This window comes from Nicotiana tomentosiformis, chromosome 11, assembly GCF_000390325.3.
Source record: "Nicotiana tomentosiformis chromosome 11, ASM39032v3, whole genome shotgun sequence".
Taxonomy (NCBI): Eukaryota; Viridiplantae; Streptophyta; class Magnoliopsida; order Solanales; family Solanaceae; genus Nicotiana; species Nicotiana tomentosiformis.
Genome location: NC_090822.1, coordinates 9,242,000 through 9,268,046, shown reverse-complemented (window position 1 = coordinate 9,268,046; position 26,047 = coordinate 9,242,000). Strand labels below are relative to the sequence as shown.

The following is a 26,047-nucleotide window of genomic DNA, read 5'->3' as shown; positions in this document are numbered from 1 at the left end:
TTAGGGGCGTGGCTTTGCTTTTGCAGTTGTGCTATCGCTGTTTGTTGAGCCTGTAACATTTCAAAAATCAATCGCAGGCTCACCCCATCACCTTCACCTTCGGGCGCTTCTCGAGCCGCTGGCCGGAGTCCCCCGCAAACGCTGTTTTCGAGATTAGTTGGTAAATTGATGTTGATGGCCACTTTCGAGCATCGACTGGATCGGCGGCTGGGAAACCTTTGGGATCGACATGAGGCACATCATTGCTAGGCATCACGTTATTATTCTCATCATGATGGCCTGACTCAGCGTCAACGTTCAAGTGAGCAGACTGAGAGTTTGACATCCTTAAGCTACCCTAGAATCAAAATTTCAAAGAACAAGCGTAAAATATGGTGTATTATGCAGATTTGTATCAAATCACCACTATTATCCTTAGCCCAACGGTGGGCGCCAAACTGTTTACCTCCAAAAATGAGTAATAATTAAATTCGTGTGTGGTTTAAAGGATATGTGATTTAATTCGATACGAATAATTAAGAACACAAGTAAATAGATTAAAGATAAAATAAATTATCAAATCAATCGCGATGTGATGATCAAGCCTGATATTAAGTTGAATAGTGAGATTCATCCTCGATCCGACCTTCAGTACAAGCTCGGTCACGAGTAAAGAAGAGGACAAATAAAGAATACTTTGAACAATAGCTAGAAGACAAAAATAAACTTTTATTGCTTTGATTTGCGTGCCACAATGTGTTCAAATGAAAGAAATATTCCCCTTTATATAGTAGGGGAATTTTAGTCCTAGTACAAGTCTAAATAAGGTAAAAATCTTCTTTCCCCGGTAAATGTCGATCCGCAATTGATATTGGACGGGATTCGCGCCGTAATATCCGGTTGAGGCCGAACATTGCGACCCCCTACTCGTCATGCATAAATGCTCTCCGTGTTTCCCGAGGTCCAAAAGCTATACTTGGTCTGGATCCGTTATTTCATCATGCTCGATCTCAGATACATCATTCATCTTTCACGGAGTTCTTGGGCCTCGATTATAATCACGTCGAATCGTGCTTCCCTTTGTTCCTTCATCGGGGAAAACTCTAACCCCGTTTCTACCCGTATACAAACTTACTTATAAGATAACCACATATAGATTTCTACGATATACATTAATTGGTATCATATGTTAGAAAACATTATTACTACATGTATTTTCATTTGCTTTGGTTCTATTATTTTTCTAACTGTTCTTACTGCTTCTTTTTCCGTAGTTCTTTGTCATTACTACTAAGATTATGCTTTTCTTGAGTTAAGGGTCTACCGGAAATAACTTTTCGACATTCACAAGGTAGGAGTAAGATCCACCTACATACTACCTTCTCCATACCCCACTTATGTGAATACTCTTGGGTATGCTATTTTTGTTATGTTAAACAACACTGATACGGTAAAAACATCTGTCTTAATTAAGTCATAGAATCTATATTTTACTGCATGAAACAAGTTACATCAGTTCACTGAACAACTAGAAATTCAGTTAACATGTTCCAAAAGGAATTCAAAAACCAAGAAAACCACCCATGTTACATCCATCAACTTAAAAGAAAGATTACAAATATATTATTCAACTTTGGGGCTTCAAGTTTGGACAGATTGATGCACAATGCATCCAGCGTTCACGTGGGGCATGAGGAAGGGCTACTCCCAAGGGGTGTGATGTAGACAGCCTACCCTAATGCAAGCATTAGCGACTGCTTCCATGGCTTGAACCCGTAACCTATAAGTCACACCGAGACAACTTTATCGTTGCTCCAAGGCTCCCCTTCAAATAAACCATTCAATTTATCTCAGAGAATTGAACGGTCAGAGCTTTAAACAACTTTGATACAGTAAGGGAATGAAAGACTGGTGAATACTTTCGTAGCCATATCTTCCAATTTGGCATCCCTTAGATCCTTATATAAACAAAGATAAACCAGCAACTAAACGAAAAAATCAATCAATAAATAACAATGCACAAAAGTGAAATGGAGAAAACTTCCGTAAGGAATAGTTTAGCTTCCGTTTTCAGGGGATGCTTCGATCAGCCTCACTGACCGAGGAAGCATGAACTCAGTGAATACAGGATAATGGGACGAAGGATAAAAGCCATCGATGTTGTCGTTCACCACCACAAACGAGACCGGAATTAGAGATCTGCCTCGGAAAAGGATCCAGTCCACATGTAGATCCTGAGTTTGACGATCCCAGCACAGACAAAGTGCTCGGAATACTAACTTGAGGAACTCAAGAGGTCCCTGCTTCGTACCTGATAGAATCAAATGGCGATTTTCATAGGTCTCTCACGTATCAGAAATTAATATAGCAGTGGAATTGGAGGATAACAAAACCTTTGAATCCATGATACGTTCGTATAAGGGATACATTTTTCCTCACACGAGCATTGGGCCAAGCGTCTCTCATATCACCGACAACTCCATGCTCTCTGACAAATAGAACATATCAATCCATATATTTCTCCTTAATTTTCTATATTGTGTTTTAGTCCAAGCATTTTAGCTCATATATAGAACCAAGCAAGTAAAATCGTGATGTCATTTCACACTATAGCTTGCCCTGCTAGTTTATTTACTTCGTTCTTCTGATAAAGTAATAATCCATGGTCATAAAAATGAAAAAGTGAAGCTTCACACGACACAATATGATACCTTAAAACTACATAGGTTCCAGAACAATAACTGAATATTGACAAATTTCTGGACCAATGTGTCCACTGGGGTTATTGTTCTAACTTCTAATATTACACATACAGTAATTAATAATGTCCTAGACTCTTTCCTAAATTTAACTATTTTCTGAAGAGCAATCAATTTCACACTACATTTCACATTTGATACTTCAATTAATATAATCCCAATTACTTAATTGGAAGAGACAACATTAAGCATTTGCATATTATGTTCAATAGATTAACGTGGCCTTGCAAAAAATCCTACCAGTTCGTTAGTCAGTCGTTGTCAAATTAAAACTTTTCCAATATATCCCATGTTAGGGTATTTAAAATTTTAGGCAGAAACACACCGTCTAATTGGAAAAGCAACCAGTTTAGTAGTCATTGCAAGCTCAAGGTCATGAATAACAGAATATCAGCAACCAAGGTACTGTAACAATGATATAACAGAAGTGATACAGTAGATATTAAACGGCAACAGCATTATTACCTAGATCTCCCAAGAAGAAAACGGCCCGTAGTGGATTCCTTTTGGGTGTTAAATCCTCCACAGTACACGACGGGTAAGCTAGGCGGTAAGGATGCAATATGCTGCCAGGTGAGCAAAGCACCTCGCCTTCGAGCACGGGGACTGAATTCATCCATTGTTGTATTAACAATCTGAAATGAAAAACCTGGTGGCTCAACTCCTTTAAGCTGGAATGTGTACACTATTTGTCAAGGGAACAAAACATTCAATATTCCGTGCAGTAAAAGAACAAAGATGAAGGTGAAAAGACAGCTAAATTAAAAAGATTAAAAGGATATTGCCCACGTTGCAGTGCACGGTACTGTAGAACCCCAAGACATGCTTCCGGGCACCGAAGGTGATTCAGACAACCAAAACGTTCCCCCTTCTAAAAGCTCGACCTTCAATCAAAACCAGATGAACTAAGATAAAATGTATGAAACGGTTCGCTTGACCCTTACAAAGATTACAGAAGGAAGAATGATTCTTTAGAGGGGAAAACCTTGTCCTTGTCATAAAAAATGGTACAGTGTTGATCAGAAGTGTCTTCAGCTCCTTTCCGTGAAATTCCAAACTGTTCGTAACCTAGTCACAAAATAAGACAGATTCGAAAATAAGAGACCAAACATTGACTCCTTCTAGGCTTCTACAGCACGAACATTAGCACTCCAAAGGGAAAACGAAAAATACAAATGCAGCTCTTTAATACTTAATCAATAAAATAAAAACAAGTATTAAATACACCTTTCTAATACGTAAGACACATGAATAACTCCCTTATATTGAATGTGAACAATGTATTGTAAAATGCAGCATCCTATTTTTTATGAATAAAGTAAGCTAGGTAAGATTACACATGATATTCAGTAATCATAAAAGAAGGACGAACATACTCAAGAGTCGTTTTTCGATGACCAAGAAATCTGTTGTTTCAACTTCAAAACTCGGGATAATTGGCCCCCACCCGTCTACTTTTCTCCACCTAACTACTAGACTTGCAACAGCCAAATTTCAAACTCGTGATGTTCGTCTATCACACATCCCCTGCTATACTACCCTTTGCCGTTGAACAAAAGCCTTGGGGGCAGAAGGTACTTGAAAGATTCATAAAGCTACTCTAGTCACTATAGCTCATATCTATCAATTATCATACAGGAACATCACTTTAGGAGGCAATGATGATAGTGCTTGAAGAAAATCCTTCATCTATTCCACATAAACAACATGAACACAAACATCATTTAGGAACAAATTTTGTAGCTTTAACTCTTTCTTTCCTATTATCTTTCTTGTTTTTATCTCAGTTTGCACAATAGCATGTAGGACCACCCTGTTTCAATTCCTTTTCTCTCCCTACATTCCTCCTCATTCTTTTAAGTCAAGGACATGTAGTGCCTACAGCTCGAGAAATAGGATATGTACGATCCTAATGCCTATTATTCAATACACCATCGTGTCTTTGCCTCCTACTCTCTCCTGTCCAGAATTTGCAAATGCAGTGCTGCCTAAAACCAACATATAACTAAGTTGAAAGCCTTAGATTTTTCAAGTCTCAAAAACTGGAGTTTTTTGGATAAATATCAACTAACACACCTCGACTGCAGCTCAGAGGCTGAACTCATTTCTTTGGAACCTTCAGATAAAAAACCATACTGCCAGCTCAACATCTTCCAAGTGATATATACATTTAATGGCCTCGCATCCAGATTCCAGAAATAAATATTCCTATCCTTCATTAACCTCATAACTATCTCTGCTTATATTTGTTTCAAATTTTATTTTTATTTTTTTGGAGAAGACTCCCCTTTCCTTTCCACTGACGTACAACCAGAAGCAGTATTCAAAATTGTGAAAGAAGTTTGAGAAAACAAAAAGGCAGTTCAAAGAGTTGGTATAGCAATGAGAAAATATTACAAGGAGGATCTAAAGGAGGTTTGAGCTGTATTTACTCAGAGAAGAAAGGGGCACTTTTCTATAAATAAAATATTCATTTTTATGGATATGTGATAGTATTAGTTCCATTAATGTCAAAGTGGAGATGCCAAACAAAATCAGGAGATAAACGAAAAGGGCAGTGACCGTGCTATCTTCATAAGAAGTCAGCACGACAGAAAATAGTCTTAGCTCATCCGCGCAGGTTCACAGATCAAAATGTGAGGAGATATACTTATCCTAGCTCCATCAACATAATGCTAGAATAAACAGCGGCCTGAATCTATTCAACATCACGTCTTCCCCAAAAAAATCCATCTATTTCTCTCCAACCAACCATTCCATAATAAACATTAAGCGTAGTACCCCAAGTTTTCTTTTTAAACAATCATTCTTAAAGTTGTCAATAGGCGAAGATGCAAGACAGTAAAATTTTGCGAACCGAAGTTGAGGTGATATATTGCTGTAAGGCCTAAGTTTAATGGAAGCGGAATGATGATCTGAAAAACTAGTTTACCAAGATATAGGATGCGTGTATACCACTCTGCAGTTCATCAGATGTTACTTTTACCTAACCACCATTTTTAAAAAATGAGACGAACAATCATCAGAAGAAGATCAAAGAAAAGTGAAGCAATATCCTATCCTGAAACAGTATGAGCAGCTTTCTAAACACACCACCTCATTGAATACTACATCCTCATTTAACGTATGTACTTGTAGTGAAGAAAACGAGAATAGGATGATATTTATGACTTGCCAACTGTGCTTGCTTATCCGAGCTACTTATTGTTTAAGGCCAAAACTTCTAATTATCCACAAGCTCTTCCTTGATTAAGAAATGCTCAATCTCTTAGTCTTCGTATCATCTTTGAACAATAACAACTAAAGTCTGGTCCATATACGGATGCACATTCTTTACATGACATAAGCTCGAAGCAACGACCAAAGGAAGAGTCAGGATTTGAAGCTTACGGGTTCGAGACTCTAGTCTTTCTTAAATTATTGGGTTATATTTCTTAAGACAAATACAGGGTTTGGACCAAAGCTACTGGCTTCAGCCGAACCCGTAACCCAAAGGCTAGCTCCGTCCTGGCAACGACACCTCGTCAAACTGACATCCGTTTCAGGCAACCATTTTGTGAATATTGCACAAACAAAGAAAAACCAGAAAAGTTGATTACAAACATCTTCAAATTTGAGCTAGCTACATTAGCTGCAACATTACCCCAGACTCATAGTTATTTGATTCTAAGGAGCACAATCATGTAGACAATTTGAAACAATTCCTCATAAAAGCAAAATAACCAATTCTTTCCCTAAAAAGTGAACAGATAATGAAAATGAAAAAAATTATCAGAAAAGTTACCTTGCAAGCACTGCTGAAGATAGTCCAACTGTGACTTCACACCTAAATACAAACACAAGCAAAATATTAATAAATCAAACATTGATTAAACAAAAGACCATCCATTTTTCATAATATTTCCTTATATCTACACCAAAAGGCGAAAAATTGCAAAAAAAAACACAAACCCCATAAATCAAATCACAAAATCAAAACAACCCCAAATCACACATTTGAGCAAAAAGCACAAAACCAATCAAGATCCACTTCAAAATAGAGACAAAAAAACACAGTATTCAAACCTTGTTGGGTACAGAGAATCATAGGAGAATAACTAGTAATAACACTTATGCACAAATCTTTCCTCTTTTCCCATGAATTTGGACTGTCTTCTGGCTGATCTTCAAGAAGATTAAAGGTCATTACACTTATAGAAACACTCATTTTTCTTATAAAAATCAAAACTTTATTGTATATTCAAACACCCTTTATCTACATGGTCATGAATTAAATCATCAAATACAAATTCAAGAACAGAATAAGAAAGTGAAAGATTGCTCTTTTTCTTTTGTTTTTCTTCTCAAAGTTGTAAACTTTGAAGTGTGTGAGAAATGTAGTGTTTTTTTCCCTGAACAATGTACAGTCTGGAGTCAGCAGCAGAATCAATCAAAGACGTGTCTGAAACCCAGAAGAAAACAGTGACCATTTTCAACTCTCGCACGTGCGACGTCAAAAGTGTGAAAACAGTGGCGGTTTTTTCTTTTAATTTAAAAAGTACATTCTTTTCCTTTTTTTGTTTATTTATTTTTCTCCCGGAGTACAACACTCCAAGATGACTTCCAAGTCGCAATCCCGGGCTTACTTTTTATGACCGCTTTTAAAATAATAATTGAAAATATATATATTATATATATTTATTTATTTAGTTATTTATACGTTATATACAAGAAATATATAGATTAAGATTGATTTATAATAGAATTTACAATTACTTGTAAAACTAATTACTCTAACTACCTTTTCTAACCTCAATTCCTATTTCATTCCAGGATTTTAGCAGGTGTTTGGAATATTTTGTTGAAATTGAATGTGAAAGAAAAGTCGAAATTGAAAAAAAAAAAATTGGAAGTTGAGTGGGGAACTAATAGCCTGTTTGGCCAAATTTTTCCAATAAAAAAAGTATTTTTTTTCTCAAAGTTGAAGTGTTTGGCCAAACTTTTGAAAGACAAAAAAAATATTTTTGAGGACAAGCAAAAAAAATTAGTTTTTCTCCAAAAGCACTTTTTTGAAAAATAATTTTGGCAAAAATACATTTAGAAGTAGTTTTTAAAAGTTTGGTCATATACTAATTGTTGTTCATAAGTGTTTTTCAAATTAATTAGCCAAACACAAACTGTTTCTCACTAAAAATACTTTTAAAAAAAAACACTTATCAAAATAAGCTAATTTTTGCAGCTTGGCCATGTGGGCTATTAGAACTAAGTTAGACTTTTATTTAGTTATGGAAATCTAAGATTTGTGAGGAAAATTTAATATTTCCGTTGAAAGACTCTTCAAATCAATATTTTAACACTCCGTTAGTGTCTTAATTCTTTTTTTGATTTTCACTTCGGTATTCGGTGTCTGAAATAGGGTCTAATTAAATTTGGACTCACACAGAAATATCTTTGAAGGATAAAACATTCCCTAATAAAGTCGGCTTCTACCGCTATGAATTTTTTTTCGAGGTTAATAGCATGTTTGGTCAAGTTTCTCAAGAGGCCAAAAGTATTTTTTTCTCAAAAATATTTTTTTTCCTAACTTGAGGTGGTTGGCCAAGCTTTTTGGGGGAAAAAGTGCTTTAGGGAAGAAGCAGAAGTAGTTTTTGCGCAGCAGAAAAAAGTAGCTTCTTCCCAAGAGCAGAAGCAAAAGCAGTTTTGACTTTTCTTCTTACCAAAAATACCCTTAACAAAATATAGTATATACCAAAATAACCGTTAAACCTAATACTTAGGATATTAATGTATAATATTTCTTATTATTTATAGGATAACTTTCTAATATATAGTGACTTTAGGGGTAAATGCCTTTATATTTGTTGAATGATTTTTAATATATTTAACTTATATTAAAAGAATTAAGTACTTTTAGATTTTATTTTCATATTTTACTTAAATAAAATGAAAAGATTTAATTATTGTCTGTAATAATAATTTTTTAAGATTATTAATTTAATTATAATATTAACTATTAAGTAAATCTGTTCATGTCCTTATTCGTAATTTGATACTTAAAAGCATTTTCTGAAAAGCTTGGTCAAACACAAATTATTGCTCAAAAATACTTTTCAGAGTAATTAGTCAAACACAAACTGTTTTTCTCAAAAAGTACTTTTTTCAAAAACACTTTTGAAAAAGACACTTCTCAAAATAAGTTAATTTCTGTAACTTGGCCAAACAAGCTATTAGTATGCTTGTCCAAACTTACTATATATGGTGATCACGATTTAGCTTTACAATGTTAACATCCTTTCATGTGGACTACTTTCCCTCTTAAAAAAATAAGATCACCAGCCTCGTAACGATTATTTTCATTAGAATGTTTTAAAATTTTACAATTTTTTTTTTAATGTGATAGTAAATTTTTCGATAAAGTGGTAAAGTACCACTCTATCATTAATCAGAAATCTCGAGTTTGATTCATGAAATGAAATCACCTTTAGGAGGAACGTTTTATCCTAAAGTGAGATTGCCTCGACGAGTCCTGATTAGTCGAGCACCAAATGGATATAGAACACCTTGTGAGAATGCAAAGAGAAAAATTCCCAAATAGTTATATAGTTTTCTTTGGTGTCATATTGAGTTCTTTTTTTCCATTTAGGATTTCTCGTTAAGCATGTCGTGTTCTTTGCTAGACCAATTTCTAACTTTTTACTTTTTTTGAAATATTTTTTAGGAAATTCACAGTCGCTATCTTTTAGGTGTGTATTGGGTAACCTGCACATCGTGCAATAGCTCGCAAACCACACATGAGATACAAACTGCACTAGGTAAGCCCGGTGCGACGAGCTCTGACTGAGTTGGTTGTTGGTGAGGGGAATCGATTCCAAGTCTTCCATGTAGGAAACCACTCACTCGACCAACTCAGCTAACTCTTGCGGAATTTTTTACTTGATATTATGACAAAATAGTATGAGCTAACTATTTTTCGGACTGGTAATTAAAAAATAGCCATGATTTGCAAAGTTCATTAAAAATAGCGATTATATATGCGAAGATAAAATCTGGACAGCATTACCCTAGCTGGAACATGGAAAGTTCCAGCATAATATGTTGGATAATGGAGCTCCTGCATTACTTCTAGCATATTATGTTGGAACTCCATCACATTATGTTAGAATCTCATATGTAAAAAATTCGAACTCCAGCATATTATGCTAGAAGTTTTTCGTATTTTTAAGAGTATTTTTGTTAAATTTTATTTTTACAAGAAAACTGGCTAAATATTGATTACTTTTGAAATTGTGGCTAATTTTTAATTAGCAGTTATAAATCGGACTAATTCTAATTTTTTTCACTAATATTATTTTATTTGTTTAACCCATTTTTGATGTCAAAAAGAAAATTTGATTCGATTATCAGATTTGAGGAAGTTAGGACGTTTTATAGGAGAAAAAACATTGAAACATATCATATCAATGTGAAGAAAAAAGAAATATTAGTGACGCTAAATTGAATGATCAAGTTATTGGGTGTGTGAACAAAGTCTGACATTGGTAGTTGAAAACATTAGGACTTACATATAAGGTGTAGGGATCTCTTAATCGTGTGAGGCCTTTTTAGAAAAAATCATGCGGGCTTGGTCCAAAGCGGATAATATCACACCATGTTAAAAATGTATTTGGACTAGTTTTAGCCCAACAACTGGTATCAGAGCCAATGAGTTGGCGAGACGAGTATGGAGATGGCAGAGTGTGGCGTGGGGCCCGACTTAGTGCATTTTCCCGTCTATGGGGTCTACGACCTTTACCCGTAGCTTTGAAGACGCATACACAACTTTTGGGCTTCGGTGACCGTAAATACTCGGATCATATGGGTGGCACATAGTTAATCTCTAACTTGCCCCATAAACGATGATCAGTTATGTGAAACTTATTTCAAGGGAGAGATTTTTGGGTGTGCGAACAAAGTCCGACATTGGTAGCTGAAAAGATTGGGAGCCTACATATAAGGTGTAGAGATTTCTAAATAGAGTGAGGCCTTTTGGAAAAAATCATGCGGGTTTGACCTAAAGCGGATAATATCACACGATGTTAAGAGTATATTTGGGCTAGTTTAGCTTTAACCCAGCACAAGTTATCAATAGAAAACTAGAATAAATGGTAAAACAGATAAAACTACAATTATGGCAAGAGATAAAAATGTTGAAACATATCCCATCAATGAGAAAATGGGGGAAAATTAACAAATTTATTTTTTCTCTCTATATGCTTGGTTAAACACAAACATTATGCATCATACCCAATTATTAGGATAGAAACATGTCACGACCTGGAATTATGATCACCCAAAAGATCATCTTATGTTTTAGAACTCGAATCTACACTCTTAAGCCTTAAAATCTCATATTTACCCTCCTCGATTTGCGTGCGTAATCCGGGCAGATTTTCGAAAAGTTTTTATGTTGAAAACTAATGAAAATAAGAATTTTTGCCTTAAAAGTTGATTTTAGTTGATATCGGTCAACATTATTGGTAAACGGGTCCGGATTCATATTTTGACGGTCCCGGTGGGTCCGTATCGAATTATGGGACCTAGGCGTATGTCCGGAATCGAATTCGGAGGTCCCTAGCTCAAGTTATGAATTTTTGATGAAATTAAAAGTCTGAAAATTAATTATTTTTAAGAATTGATTGGTGTTTGGCATTGCTAGTACTGGGTCCGTATTTTGGTTCCGGAGCCTGGTACAGGTTCATTATGATATTTAAGACCTATCTGAGAAATTTGGTGAGAAACGGAGTTGATTTGACATGATTCGGACCTTCGGTTGAGAAAATAGAAATTTTAAAGTATTCTTGAGAATTTCATTTGATTTGATACTAAATCCGTAGTTCTAGGTGTTATTTTGGCGATTTGATCACGCGAACAAGTTCGTATGATATTTTTAGATTTGTGTGCATGTTTGGTTTAGAGCCCCGAGGGCTCGGGTGAGTTTCGGATAGGTCACATGATGTTTTGGACTTTGGAAATCTGGTATTTTGCTGCAGCAGGTGTTCTGGCATGTCCTTCTTCGCGTTCGCGAAGGTACTCTCGCGAACGCGAAGAGTAAACTGGGCAGCTGAGGATTCCTTCTTCGCGAACGCGAAGTCTAGGTCGCGAACACGAAGCGATGGGGGCGTTACCCTTCGCGAACGCGACAAGCCCATCGCGAACGCGTAGTGTTAGGCACTCGGGAGGGGCACACAAATTTTTCTTTATCGCGAACGCGAACAATGACTCACGAATGCGAAGACCAGGGAAGGGTAGCCTACATGAACGCGAATGCAAGCACTGCCTCGCGAACGCGAAGGCTTGGCAGCCCATACACTTCGCGAATCCGACAGTGCTCTTGCGAACGTGATGAACGTTGTCACCCAGCATTTAACAGAACCCAAAAACGGGATTTTAGCCAAAAACTCATTTTTCTCAAAAACCAAACGGTGAGAGGTGATTTTTCAAAAGTCATTTCTTCCCCAAATTATTGGTAAGTGATTCTAAACCATTTTCTTTCAATTACCAATTATATTTCTTGAATTTTCAACCTAAAATCTAGAGTTTTCATGGTAGAATTAGGGGTTAGGGTAGAAACTAGGAACTTCGGGAATTTGGGAATTTAGACCTCAATTTGAGGTCGGATTTCAAAAACCAATTATATATTCGGGCTCGGGGATGAATGGGTAAATGAATTTTGGTCTGAACCTCAGGTTTTGACCAAGCGGGCCAGGGGTTAATTTTTTCGACTTTTTGGAAGAAAATTTGAGAAATTTAATTTATGCAATATAGTTGATTCCTTTAGCAATATTTGATATTATTGAGTCATTTTTGAATAGATACGAGTGGTTTGGAGGTGAATTCCAAAGGAAAAGTTGTGATTGAGAATTAAGTGGCCTTCGGAGCGAGGTAAGTGTTGTGTCTAACCCTGACTTGAGGGAATTAGGAATCTTAGATTACTTGCTCAGTGAAATTCATGTTAGCGGCGTATATGTGAGGTGACGAGTACTTATGCGCCACCAATTTACCTGTTTCCCATGTTTCTCTATTTTTCTTATATTGTCTCATTCCTATGCCAAATTGCTACATGTTATACTAGTGTTGTTCAATTTATCATTCTTATCATGTTTACGGATTTTCTGGTGATAATTGAGTTTTTATTTCAAAGTTGAGATCGATATTATGGAACCAAATGTTGAAGTAAGGTTTGTACTTATTATTCTATCTCTCTGTTGTTATTTATGCATTGCATTATGGGAAGGAGAGTGTTAATGCACGAAGGGTGATGTCATGCCATATTGTGAGTGTTAATGCATGAAGGGTGATGCCGTGCCATATTGTGAGTGTTAATGCACGAAGGGTGATGTCATGTCATATTGTGAGTGTTAATGCACGAAGGGTGCTGCCGTGCCATGATATGAGAGTTAATGCACGGAGGGTGATGTCGTGTCGTTTCTATTAATTTTATGGTGAGATTGAGAGTAAAAGCACGAAGGGTGATGCCGTGCATTTTTCCTTACTGTATTCACTATTCCTGTTGATTCATGGTATATTGACTGCTTCAGTGATTATTTTGTTGTAGTTCTTTATCTTGCATTCCCCTCAGTATGTTCCCCTCCCGACATTTCCTGTTTAGTTCTTCATTTCTGTTATTTGCATATACACTGTTAAATTGTACAGGTTGATTTGTAGCTTCCTTGCCTTAGCCTCGTCACTACTTCGTTGAGGTTGGACTCGACACTTACTATCACATGGGGTTGGTTGTACTGATATTGCACTCTACACGTTCTGTACAGATTTTGATACCGGCTCGGGTTGATCGAGATTTTGCTATTGGTCCGCTGTCCGGAGACTCAAGGTAGATCTGTCGGCGTTCACAGACCTTGAAGTCCCCGTCTATATTTTCTATTCTACTGTTTCTTTCACTCAGACAATTGTATTTCTTTCTGACTATTACTTTTAGCAAATTCTAGAATGCTCGTGAATTGTGACTCCAGATCCGGGTGATAGTAATTGATACAATTTTATGATATTCCTCACTTATTATATTTCATCTTAGATAATTATTGTTATTTACTGAATGAAAATAAGGATTTGGTTTAATGATTCTATAACGTTGGCTTGCATGGCAAGTGAAATGTTAGGCGCCATCACGGTCCCGTCGGTGAGAAATTTTGGGTCGTGACAATTGGTATCAGAGCACTAGGTTACATAGGTCTCACGAGTCACGAGCAAACTTAGTAGAGTCTGAAGGATCGGTACGGAGACGTCTGTACTTATCTCTCAGAGGTTATGAAGTTTAGGAACAATATCACTCATTTCATTCCTTATCGTGCGACATTGATTTTTGCATGAAACCTATATCTCGTATTCCTTTGTATCCACTCGTGTATGACATTGCGCACTTGGTATCAGTTGTGCGTCGACGGTTCGTGATGCCGCAGATGAACTACGAGGGAGCCAGAGATGCTCAAGCAATGCGTCAACGTGTGATTCCGACTGAAGATGACGTATAAAGAGATCACCCAGTGAATAATGTGGGGGGTGCAATGTACTTTGGCATCTGGTTGATTTATATAAGTTGTGAAGGTTAATATTGTGGACCATCGGACGTGGTGAACTGTTACTTCTCCCCGAGTGGGGGAGTCCACTATCAATGAATGGATTGCGAGTCATGTGTCATATCAGTTTTGGCCTGAAATGTATATATGTGGTACTAAAAGGTTCTCCCAAAAAACAAATTACATGTGTTTAAGGCCTGAGATTTTGTAGAGGATAAGGTTGAGACTTACGGTATGTCCGCCTACTTAATAATCCTATACTTCAGTACCAAAGGAGTTAGAGAAACTTTAAATCTATAGAATGTCTACTCAGCATGGACGTCATGGTTGCGGATTTCAGAGTGCTTCGGAGGAAGTACAGTGGTTGACGAGATTTTGAACTATGTGGTTCGTGCCAAGATTTGCTTGTATGGAGCTTTACTTGTGTGATAATTGTGTATAAATGGGGGTGAGGGTTACCCCAAAGAAGAATCGAAGAGTATGTTAAGAAATTGGTCAGCTCGATAGTGTTGAGTCAGCATAACAAAAGAATAAATTGGCCTTGGGAGAGATATTTCTCCATAGGTGTCTGTGGCAAGTCTATGAAGAGGACAAACCAGTCAATACAACACCGCCCACTTGGCTCGATTCTCAGAAATGCTTTTGAAAGAGTTTGTTTCCCGGACTCTCCATAATGCATGGCGCATAGGGTTTGAACGATTGCGTTAGGTCACCATGACTGTGTCATAATATGCAATCAGGTTCTATAAGTTAGCCCGTCATATTCCTACTTTGCTTCCTACAGCCAGAGAGCGAGTCCACAGACTCATTAAAGGACTTAATTATGATCATAAAATTTTATATGACTCGAGAGCTACAGGTTGATACTTCATTTCCACTAGTGGTAGAAATTGCCAAGATATTAAATACTTGTTCGGGGTGAGGAAAAAAGGAAACTAAGGAGACCAAGATGTCTCGAGGTTCTGGGAGATTCAGTGGATTCTACTCTACGAGTATAAATCATTAGGGCGGGGGCTCGGGTAGTCGGCCAGTCCAGTTCGCACATTGGATTAATCAAGGTGCTCCAGTAAGTTCTTTTAATGCACCACTAACGTAAGTGTCCTACATTAGTTATTCTAATCATCTGGCACAGACTCAGTATGAGCAGCCAAACCCGCAAATGGGATGTTATGAATGCGGTGATACTAGGCACATCATGAGAAAATTGTCCCAAACATGGGAGAGGTATATTTCATCAAATCACTCAGGCTACGTGCCCCATTGCATTTACTATATCACCCACACGACCAGTTAAGGGTGGAGGACAGGCGGTTAGAAGGCATCCTAGAGGTGGAGACCCAACTGTTGTTATATTTGTTTTATGGTACGGTGGAGGTCGTTACATCATATGGTGTCGTTATAGGTACGACCTCGATTTAAAAAAAAAAAAGAATAATTTCCTTAACTTGATTCGGTTCTGAGTATCAAGACGAGTCCTCCTATTGTGCTCCACTTATGAGAAAGCTTCGTAATTCTATAATCTACTTATGTGTTTACTCCTGTTGGGAGATTCTATGGAGATACCTACGCCTATCATTCCATGTTGGTCACTAATAAGAGCTGTGAGGTTAAATGTGGCTTTCTGTTACTCATTTCGGTAAGTTTTGATGTAATTTACGGATAATTAATTATAAATTATGAATTATATGCCCTACCGATGTAGGGTTCATTATGTGTTGTGATTTTGTTTAACGAAAGTTATTTAAAAGGAGAAAATGGAAAGTTTCGATTGGCAAGATGTGCATATTACTTGTGATTCATAACTGAGGCCGAGGTCCTTGTATTTTAAAATAAATTGATATGTTTAAACCGGGCTATGAGCTGCGGTGGAAGTTATATAAGGACGAGATCCTTGGGATAAAAATTCTTGTGTTTAAATTCTCCCTTGTGAAATTAAATTTGTACGATAGTACTAATAGGGAGTCATGCCAGCTAGGCTTATTTAAAAATATTTGTATGAAATTCTCTATGCATACTTGCCAAATTCGTGTTGTAATATTGAGTTGTAACCTACGAGGTAGGTGCCCGCCCAGGTGGCATTAAATGTGACTCGTTAATTCGGGAAAATAATTATGAGGTCTTCATGCCTCGCATCTCGTTATTAGTATTGTGAAGGCTTGAAAAGAGATTTTTGTTAACATGAAGTTAATTGACGAGTCTGTAATTGATTATGAACAACTATTAAGACCAGATTGACCCAGAAGGGTGTGCCATTTAGATGGTCAGGCGAGTGTGAGTTGAGCTTTCAGAAGCTCAAGACTGCTTTGACTACAACGTTAGTGTTGATATTACCCACAGGTTCAGGATCGTATACGGTATATTGTGACGCCTCTCACATTGGGCTTGGTGCAGTATTAATGCAAGATGGCAAGGTAATTGCATATGCGTCACGGCAATTGAAAGTTCACGAGAAGAATTATCATGTTCATGACTTAGAACTGGCAGCCATTGTTCATGCGCTGAAGATTTGGAGGCATTACCTCTACGGTATCTCGTGTGAGGTATTTACTGATCATCGTGCCTTCAGTACCTGTTCAAACAAAAAGATCTTAATTTGAGGCAGAGAAGATGGTTGGAGTTGTTGAAAGACTATGATATCACCATTTTGTATCACCCCGGAAAGGCCAATGTGGTGGCCGATGCTTTGAGTAGAAAGGCTGTGAGTATGTGGTGTCTTGCGTATATTCCGGTTGGTGAGAGGCCATTAGCTGCATATGTTCAGACTTTAGCTAACAAATTTGTGAGGTTAGATGTTTCAAAACCCAGTCGAGTTCTAGCTTGCACAATCGCTCGGTCTTTTTTATATGAGCGCATCAGAGAGAGGCAGCATGATGATACTCGTTTACTTGTCCTTAAGGATATGGTACGGCACGGTGATGCCAAACAGGTTATTGTGGGGGAAGATAGACATCAGCGAATGCAGGGTCGTATTTGTGTGCCTAATGTGGATGGGCTTCGTGAATTAATTCTTGAAGAGGCACAAAATTCTAGGTATTCTATTCATACAGGTATCGCCAAAGTGTATTAAGATTTGCGGCAGCATTATTGGTGGAGGAGAATGAAAAAGGATATAGTTGCATATGTAGCTCGGTGTCTGAATTGTCAGCAAGTTAAGTACGAGCATCAAAGACCTGGTAGGTTGCTTCAGAAGTTAGAAATTCCTGAATGGAAATGGGAGCGTATCACTATGGATTTTGTTGTTGGACTCCCACGGACTCAGAGAAAATTTGATGCAGCTTGGGGTCATTGTGGACAGGTTGACCAAGTCAGCACATTTCATTCCAGTGGCGCTACCTATTCTTCAGAAAGGTTAGCTGAAATTTACATTCGTGAGATTTTCCACCTTCACGGGGTGCCCGTGTCTATTATTTCAGATCGAGGTACGCAGTTTACCTCACACTTTTAGAGGATAGCACAACGTGAGTTGGGTACGCGGGTTGAGTTCAGCACAACATTCCATCCTCAGACAGACGGGCAGTCCGAGCGTACTATTCAAATCTTGGAGTATATGCTCCGCGCATGTGTTATTGACTTTGGAGGTTCTTGGGATCAGTTCTTGCCGTTAGTGGAGTTTGCCTTTAATAACAGCTACCAGTCGAGCATTCGAATGGCTCCATATGAGGCATTATACGGAAGGCGATATCGTTTGCCAGTTTGCTGGTTTGAACTGGGAGAGGCTCGATTATTGGGTACCGATTTGGTACAAGATGCCTAGGATAAGGTCAAGATTGTTCAGGATCGACTTTGCACAGCTCAGTCTAGGCAAAAATCTATGCCGATCGTAAAGTTTGTGATATTGCATTCATGGTTGGAGAAAGAATATTGCTTCGGGTATCGCCCATGAAGGGTGTTATGAGAGTTGGGAAGAAGGGCAAGTTGAGACCTAGGTATATCAGGCCATTTGAGATCCTCGAGAGAGTGGGGGAGGTAGCTTATAGACTTGCGTTACCTCTAGGGTTATCCTCAGTTCATCCGGTATTCCATGTGTCTATGCTCCGAAAATATCATGGTGACCCGTCCCACGTGTTAGATTTCAGCTCTATCCAGTTGGACAAGGATTTGACTTACGAGGAGGAACCGGTGGCAATTCTAGCCCGGCAAGTTTGCCAGTTAAGATCAAAGAGTTATCCTTCAGTTCGAGTGCAGTGGAGAGGTCAGCCTATCAAGGAAGCTGCTTGGGAGTCCGAGTCCGATATGCGGAGTAGATATCCCCACCTTTTCACCAGCCCAAGTACTTTTCTATGTTCGTTCGAGGACGAACGGTTGTTTTAGAGGTGGAGATTGTGATGACCCAAAAGGTCATCTTATGTTTTAGAACTCGAATCTGCGATCTTAAGCCTTAAAAATCTCATATTTACCCTCCTCGATTTGCGTGCGCAGTCCGGACAGGTTTCCGAAAAGCTTTTAGGTTGAAAACTAATGAAAATAAGAATTTTTGCCTTAAAAGTTGATTTTAGTTGATTTCGGTCAACATTTTTGGTAAACAGGCCCGGATCCGTATTTTGACGGTCCCGGTGGATCCATATCGAATTATGGGACCTAGGCGTATGCCCGGAATCGAATTCGGAGGTCCCTAGCTCAAGTTATGAATTTTTGATAAAAATTAAAAGTTTGAAAATAATTGTTTTTAAGAATTGATTGATGTTTGGCATTGCTAGTACCGGGTCCGTATTTTGGTTCCGGAGCCCGGTACAAGTTCATTATGATATTTAAGACGTGTCTGAGAAATTTGGAGAGAAACGGAGTTGATTTGACGTGATTCGAACCTTCGGTTGAGAAAATAGAAATTTTAAAGTATTCTTGAGAATTTCATTTGATTTGGTGCTAAATCCGTAGTTCTAGGTGTTATTTTGGCGATTTGATCGCGCGAGCAAGTTCGTATGATATTTTTAGATTTGTGTGCATGTTTGGTTTGGAGCCCCGAGGGCTCGGGTGAGTTGCGGATAGGTCACACGATGTTTTGGACTTTGGAAATCTGGTATTTTGCTGCAGCAGGTATTCTGGCATGTCCTTCTTCGTGTTCGCAAAGGTACTCTCGCGAACGCGAAGAGTAAACTGGGCAGATGAGGATTCCTTCTTCGCGAAAGCGAAGCGATGGGGGCGTTACCCTTCGCGAACGCGACAAGTCCATCGCGAACGTGTTGTGTTAGGCACTGGGGAGGGGCAGACAACGTTTTCTTCATCGCGAACGCGAACAATGACTCGCAAACGCAAAGACCAGGGAAGGGTAGCCTATGCGAATGCAAGCACTCCCTCACGAACGCGAAGGCTTGGCAGCCCATACACTTCGCGAACCCGACAGTGCTCTTGCGAACACGATGAACACTGTCGCCCGGCATTTAACAGAACCCAAAAACGGAATTTTAGCCAAAAACTCATTTTTCTCAAAAACCAAACGGTGAGAGGCGATTTTTCAAAAGTCATTTCTTCCCCAAATTGTTGGTAAGTGATTCTAAACTATTTTCTTTCAATTACCAATTACATTTCTTGAATTTTCAACCTAAAATCTAGAGTTTTCATGGTAGAATTAGGGGTTAGGGTAGAAACTAGGGACTTCGGGAATTTGGGAATTTAGACCTCAATTTGAGGTCGGATTTCAAAAACCAATTATATATTCGGGTTCGGGGATGAATGGGTAAATGAATTTTGGTCCGAACCTCAGGTTTTGACCAAGCGAGCCCGGGGTCGATTTTTTCGACTTTTTGGAGGAAATTTTGGAAAATTTAATTTATGCAATATAGTTGATTCCTTTAGAAATATTTGATATTATTGAGTTATTTTTGAATAGATACGAGTGGTTTGGAGGTGAATTCCAAAGAAAAAGTTGTGATTAAGAATTAAGTGGCCTTCAGAGCAAGGTAAGTGTTGTGTCTAACCCTGGCTTGAAGGAATTAGGAACCTTAGATTACTTGCTCAGTGAAATTCATGTGAGCGGCGTATATGTGAGGTGACGAGTACTTATGCGCTACCAATTTACCTGTTTTTCATGCTTCTCTGTTTTTCTTATATTGTCTCATTCCTATGCCAAATTTCTACGTGTTATACTAGTGTTGTTCAATTTATTATTCTTATCATGTTTACAGATTTTCTGGTGATAATTGAGTTTTTATTTCAAAGTTGAGATCGATATTATGGAACCAAATGTTGAAGTAAGGTTTGTACTTGTTATTCTATCTCCCTGTTGTTATTTATACATTGCATTATGGGAAGGGAGAGTGTTAATGCACGAAGGGTGATGACGTGCTATATTGTGAGCGTTAATGCACGAAGGGTGATGCCGTGCCATATTGTGAGTGTTAATGCACGAAGGGTGATGTCGTTCCATGATATGAGAGTTAATGCACGAAGGGTGATGCCGTGCCGTTTCTATTAATTTTATGGTGAGATTGAGAGTAAAATCACGAAGGGTGATGCCGTGCATTTTTCCTTATTGTATTCACTATTCCTGTTGATTCATGGTATATTGACTTCTTCGATGATCATTCTATTGTAGTTCTTTATCTTGCATTCCCCTCAGTATGTTCCTCTCCTGACATTTCCTATTTAGTTCTCCATTTCTGTTATTTCCATATACACTGTTAAATTGTACAGGTTGATTTGTAGGTGCCTTGCCTTAGCCTCATCACTACTTCATCGAGGTTAGACTCGACACTTACCATTACATGGGGTCGGTTGTACTGATACTGTACTATGCACGTTCTATGCAGATTTTGATACCGACTCGGGTTGATCGAGATTTTGCTATTGGTCCGCTGTCCGGAGACTCAAGGTAGATCTGTCGGCGTTCATAGACCTTGAAGTCCCCGTCTATCTTTTCTGTTCTACTATTTCTTTCATTCAGACAGTTGTATTTCTTTCTGACTATTACTTGTAGCAAATTCTAGAATGCTAGTGAATTGTGACTCCAGATCCGGGTGGTAGTAATCGATATAGTTTTGTGATTTTTCGCACTTATTATATTTTATCTTAGTTAATTATTGTTATTTACTGAATGAAAATAAGGAATTGGTTTAATGATTCTCTAACGTTGGCTGTCCTAGCAAGTGAAATGTTAGGCGCCATCACGGTCCCGTCAGTGGGAAATTTTGGGTCGTGATAGGAATTCCCACCCTCGGGACCGTGATGGCGCCTAACAGTTCACTTGATTGGCAAACCTACGTTAGAATAGTTTTAAGCCATTTGTAACAAAACAAATTAACCGGTGCCAATTAAACTGAAATAACCGTAATAGAACTGAAATAAAGTGCGAAAAGTCATAACAACCGAAATATCTAAATACAACCCAGAACTGGCATCACAAGTACACGAGCGACTAGAACAATGCAGATAATTGTCATGACCCGCCACATCTTCATGCCACGTTGGTTCCCTTGGCATATATTTTTGCCGTATGGAAGGGTTACATTAGGGACTAGATCTTGGTGGAATATTCTAAAACTATGGAGAATTTCCGTAGGAAAGTTCTAGATATTTATGAATTTGGTAGGAAGACTCTTTTGGAAAGCCTTGGAATGTTCAAGTCATGTAGAAAATTCTAAAGGGTATACTTATTTGTAAATATGGAAGAACTTGTGGAATAATTATTATTTACATACTAGCCCCTAGGTGATTAGTATAAATAGGGGGATTCATTTGTAATTCACCAAGAAAAATAATCAAATTTTCTCTAATACAAAAAGCTTCCTTTGGCAATTCTCCTATGTTATAACATTCCCTTAGCGATCTTTAGTGTAGTAAGGCTCACTTAGCATAGCAAGAACGTGAGCAAGTTGTGCAAAATCATGATCGAGTTATAAAGTACCGCACGTGTACTTAGTCAAACACTAAGGACGTGACAATGTGGTATCAGAGAAAAGGTTACAACTAAGGGAATGGCGAATGACGGAGAAATTAACGTTGCCAACACCCAAGCCAACGGCATCCAGGATGCTGCTGGCAAGAAATGTCGTAACAAAAAGAGGAATGCCACCAACAAAAGCCAGGAAGTGTCACCCGAGATTGTGACAAATGGGGGGCTTGCATACCAAGAACCATCTGCCACTAAAGCGAGCGAGGGTGAAGTGGAGGTCCTGCCGGAGGACGTCTCGCTCGGTAAAGAGTGGATGATAAAGGTGAATGCGGGGATGGATGCCATCAAGCTCTTTGGCTAATGGTTAGGAAAGGTGGAAGGCACCCTTAGAGTTCTTGAGGGACACACTCTTGAGGAGATTGAGAGTATCCAAAATGACTTGAAGGGACGTACACATACTGAGATGGAGCTAAGGCAAACCATCTCCGCCTTGGAATGTAGACTCATGGAGGCCTTGAGTACTATCGATGCTATGAAGGCAAGGATATAATTACTCAAGGAACATGTCAATGTTGGCGTAACCGAGGCTGACCGTAATGTTATTATGACGAGGGAGGCCAAGATCGAAGCTCCCAAACCGCCGATGTTCAAAGGTGTTCGTGATGCACAAGAAGTGGAAAATTTCCTTTGGCACTTGGAGAACTACTTCAGGCACGGCAAAGTGAAAGACGACGAGTCCAAGATCAACACTATTGTGTTGTACCTCTCATAGATTTTTGTGTTGTGGTGTATTCAAAATTGTGTTGACATTCATAATAAATAGAACTAGTCATCTGAAATATATACAAATCGCCATAATTTGTTAAATTACGAGTGTATAATTTTCTACACTATACTGTTGATTGTATAGTCCTTTGCATAATTATTATTATTATTATATAACAAAATAGGCTTTTGCTATGTTTGTGATGACCTGATAGGTTATTTATAGTTTTGCCATTTATTTTTGTGTTCCAAGACCTCAAATAGCTCCGTTTAGTCTTTCTCGATTTACGTGCACAGTCCGTGTCATTTTTTCGGAAGGTTTTTATGAGAAAATTGATAAAAATATAAAATCGTGCCTTAAAACTTATTTGAGTTGACTATGGTCAATATTTTGTGTAAACGGACCCAGATCAATATTTTGACTGTCCCGGTGAGTCTGTATCTTGATTTGGGACTCGGACATATGCTCGAAATCGAATTCAGAATTCTCTAACTTGATTTATCATAATTTGTTGAAAACTAGAAGTTTAAAGGTTTAAAGAATTCATAAGTTTGACTGTAGTTTGACTTTATTGCTACCGGGTTCGGATTTTGGTTCTAGAGCTTGGTATAAGTTCATTACAGTATTTATGACTTGTCTGTAAATTTTGGTACAAAACAGAGTTGATTTGACGTGATTCGGACGTCCGGTTGAGAAATTGCATGTTCTGAAGTTCCATTGAAAATTGCATTCGTTTTGGTGTCTGGTTCGTAGTTCTAGGTGTTATTTTAGTATTTTGATCGAGTGAGCGAGTTCGTATGATGTTTTTATACTTGTGTACATATTTGGTTTGGATCCTCGAGGACTCGGGTGAGTTTCGAAAAGGTTGCGGATGTTTTCAAACTTAGGAAAAAAATGTTGGTTTAGCTTCTGCTGGTTTCTAGTGCATGCTTCTTCGCGATCGCGAAGAGTAGTTTGGGACTGGAGTGGATTTTGCTCATCACGAACACAAAGTACTGGACGTGAACGTGAAGTGGAGGGGGGGCTTGCCCTTCGCGAACGCGTCTATTCCTCCGCGAACGCGAAGCATTGTGGGCTTTGGGGGAGTTGGGCTTGTGTGCTATGCGAAGAGCCATCGCGAACGTGGAGCACATCTCGCGAACGCGTAGGCCATTGGGGATTCTATGCAGCGCGAACACGACAGGCCCTTTGAGAATGCGAAGAAGGCCTCGCGCCCAGACCTTAAAACATTTCAAACACGGGATTTCACCCATTTTTCACCATCTTTCCATTAGAGCTCGTCCTAGTTACGATATGGAGGAGAAATTTCATCACCCTTTCATAAGTTAGTGTACTCTAACTTATTGTCTTCCATTTCCATCATCACCCATTAATTTCTAGCCTTAATCTTTGTTCTTTCATGGTAGAAAATTAGGGATTTGGGAAGAATTGGAGGGTTTTTGCAAATTTGGGATTTAGACCTCAAATTGGGGGCGGATTTTAAAACTAATTATATAATCGGGCACGGAGGTGAATGGGTAAATAGGTTTTGGTTCGAATCTCGGGTTTTGACCAAGCGAGCCCGGGGTTGACTTTTGTTGACTCTTTGGGAAAAGTGTGAAGATCTTAACTTTATGTATTGTAATTGATTTCCCTGGCATTATGTTATTGAGTCGATTTTGGTTAGATTCGATCGGTTTGGAGGCGGATTTTAGAGGAAAGGCCTCGGTAGAGCTTTGATTTGCTTGGAGGTAAGTGTTGGATCTAACCTTGATTTGCGGGAATTAGGAACCCTTGAGCTATGTGCTATGTGAAATTCATGTGTAGCGGCGTATATGCGAGGTGACGAGTGTATATACGCCGTCAAAATACTTGTTTTCATGATTTTCCATATTTTATTAATTATTTTATTCAATGTCTTAACTGTTACATGATTTAATTGCTTCCTATGCCTTAATTTGCTACTTGTCAATTATTATTCTCGTATTAAAATTTTAGTTTCTCCCATGCTTCCATGATTTGATTGTTACTTTCCTTAATTGACATACTTGTACCCTTTAGTTGTCATTTATTTGACTCGCCTTGCTGCTTAGTATTAATTTTAGCAATTCTTGATTTGGTACGAGATTTCCCTTATGGTTCTGCTTTCATATTCGTTAATCATAGAGATTCTTGTGATTCGAGTTGTTGAATTGATTTCATTTATTGATTTATGTTTATGGATCGGGTTGCACGCCGAAATATGTAGAATAAGGGAGGATTGATATTGATATGGTGGGATCGGGTTGCACGCTGCAACAAGTGGAATAAGGAAGGATTGATATGGTGGAATAAGGGAGGATTATGATATTGATTCTGATTACATTGTGGGATAGGATTACGCGTCGCAATATATTTTTACTTGTTATTATTGATATTTACATGGAGGAATAAGGGAGGATCGTGTTTGTATGGTGGGATCGGGTTGCGCGCCGTAACTGTTTATATGTTGGGTATTCTTTGTTGTGTTGTGTTGGCTTCAGTATTTCCATGCGAGATTCTGAGGATTGGTATTTCTGGTTTTACTGGTTTTCGAGGATTGAATTTATTGTCATGAGTTAACTGCTTTATTTTCTTATATTTCCTTTCCTGTCATTATTATTATACTGCATGCAGGTTATTGTAAGTGACCTGCCTTAGCCTCGCCACTACTTCGTCGAGGTTAGGCTCGATACTTACAGAGTACATGGGGTCGGTTATACTCATACTACACTCTACACTTCTTGTGTAGACTTTGGAGTCAGTCCCAGCGGCGGTCAGTAGATTTCTCGAATCAGACATCTGACGGAGACTTGAGGTACATTTGCTTGGCGTTCGCAGCCCTGAAGTCCCCTTCAGCTTTATCCTAGCTGTTTATTTCTTTTCGGGCAGTTTTACTTTCTTTTAGACCATTATGTCACGTCCTTAGTATTTGACTAAGTACACGTGCGACACTTGACAAATCACTCATGATTTTGCACAACTTGCTCACGTTCTTGCTATGCCAAGTCAGCCTTACTAAACTAAAGATCGCTAAGGGAATGTTAGAACACATGAGAATTTCCAAAGTAAGCTGTTGTATTAAAGAGAACTTGATTGTTTTTCTTGGTGAATTACAAATGAATGCCCCCTATTTATATTAATCACCTAGGGGCTAGTATGTAAA

General features: G+C 38.3%; 1 protein-coding gene across 1 annotated transcript; it reads right to left on the bottom strand.

Moving 5' to 3' along the window:
- Positions 1–1,425: 1,425 nt before the first annotated feature.
- Positions 1,426–7,168, bottom strand: LOC104100087 (uncharacterized). Its single transcript, XM_009607256.4, has 7 exons — positions 6,804–7,168; positions 6,523–6,564; positions 3,724–3,806; positions 3,521–3,622; positions 3,204–3,418; positions 2,373–2,467; positions 1,426–2,290 (listed from the first exon to the last, which is right to left on the bottom strand). The coding sequence occupies exons 1-7, from the start codon at positions 6,943–6,945 to the stop codon at positions 2,037–2,039; spliced, it is 933 nt and encodes a 310-aa protein (XP_009605551.1). The 5' UTR covers positions 6,946–7,168; the 3' UTR covers positions 1,426–2,036.
- Positions 7,169–26,047: the final 18,879 nt, after the last annotated feature.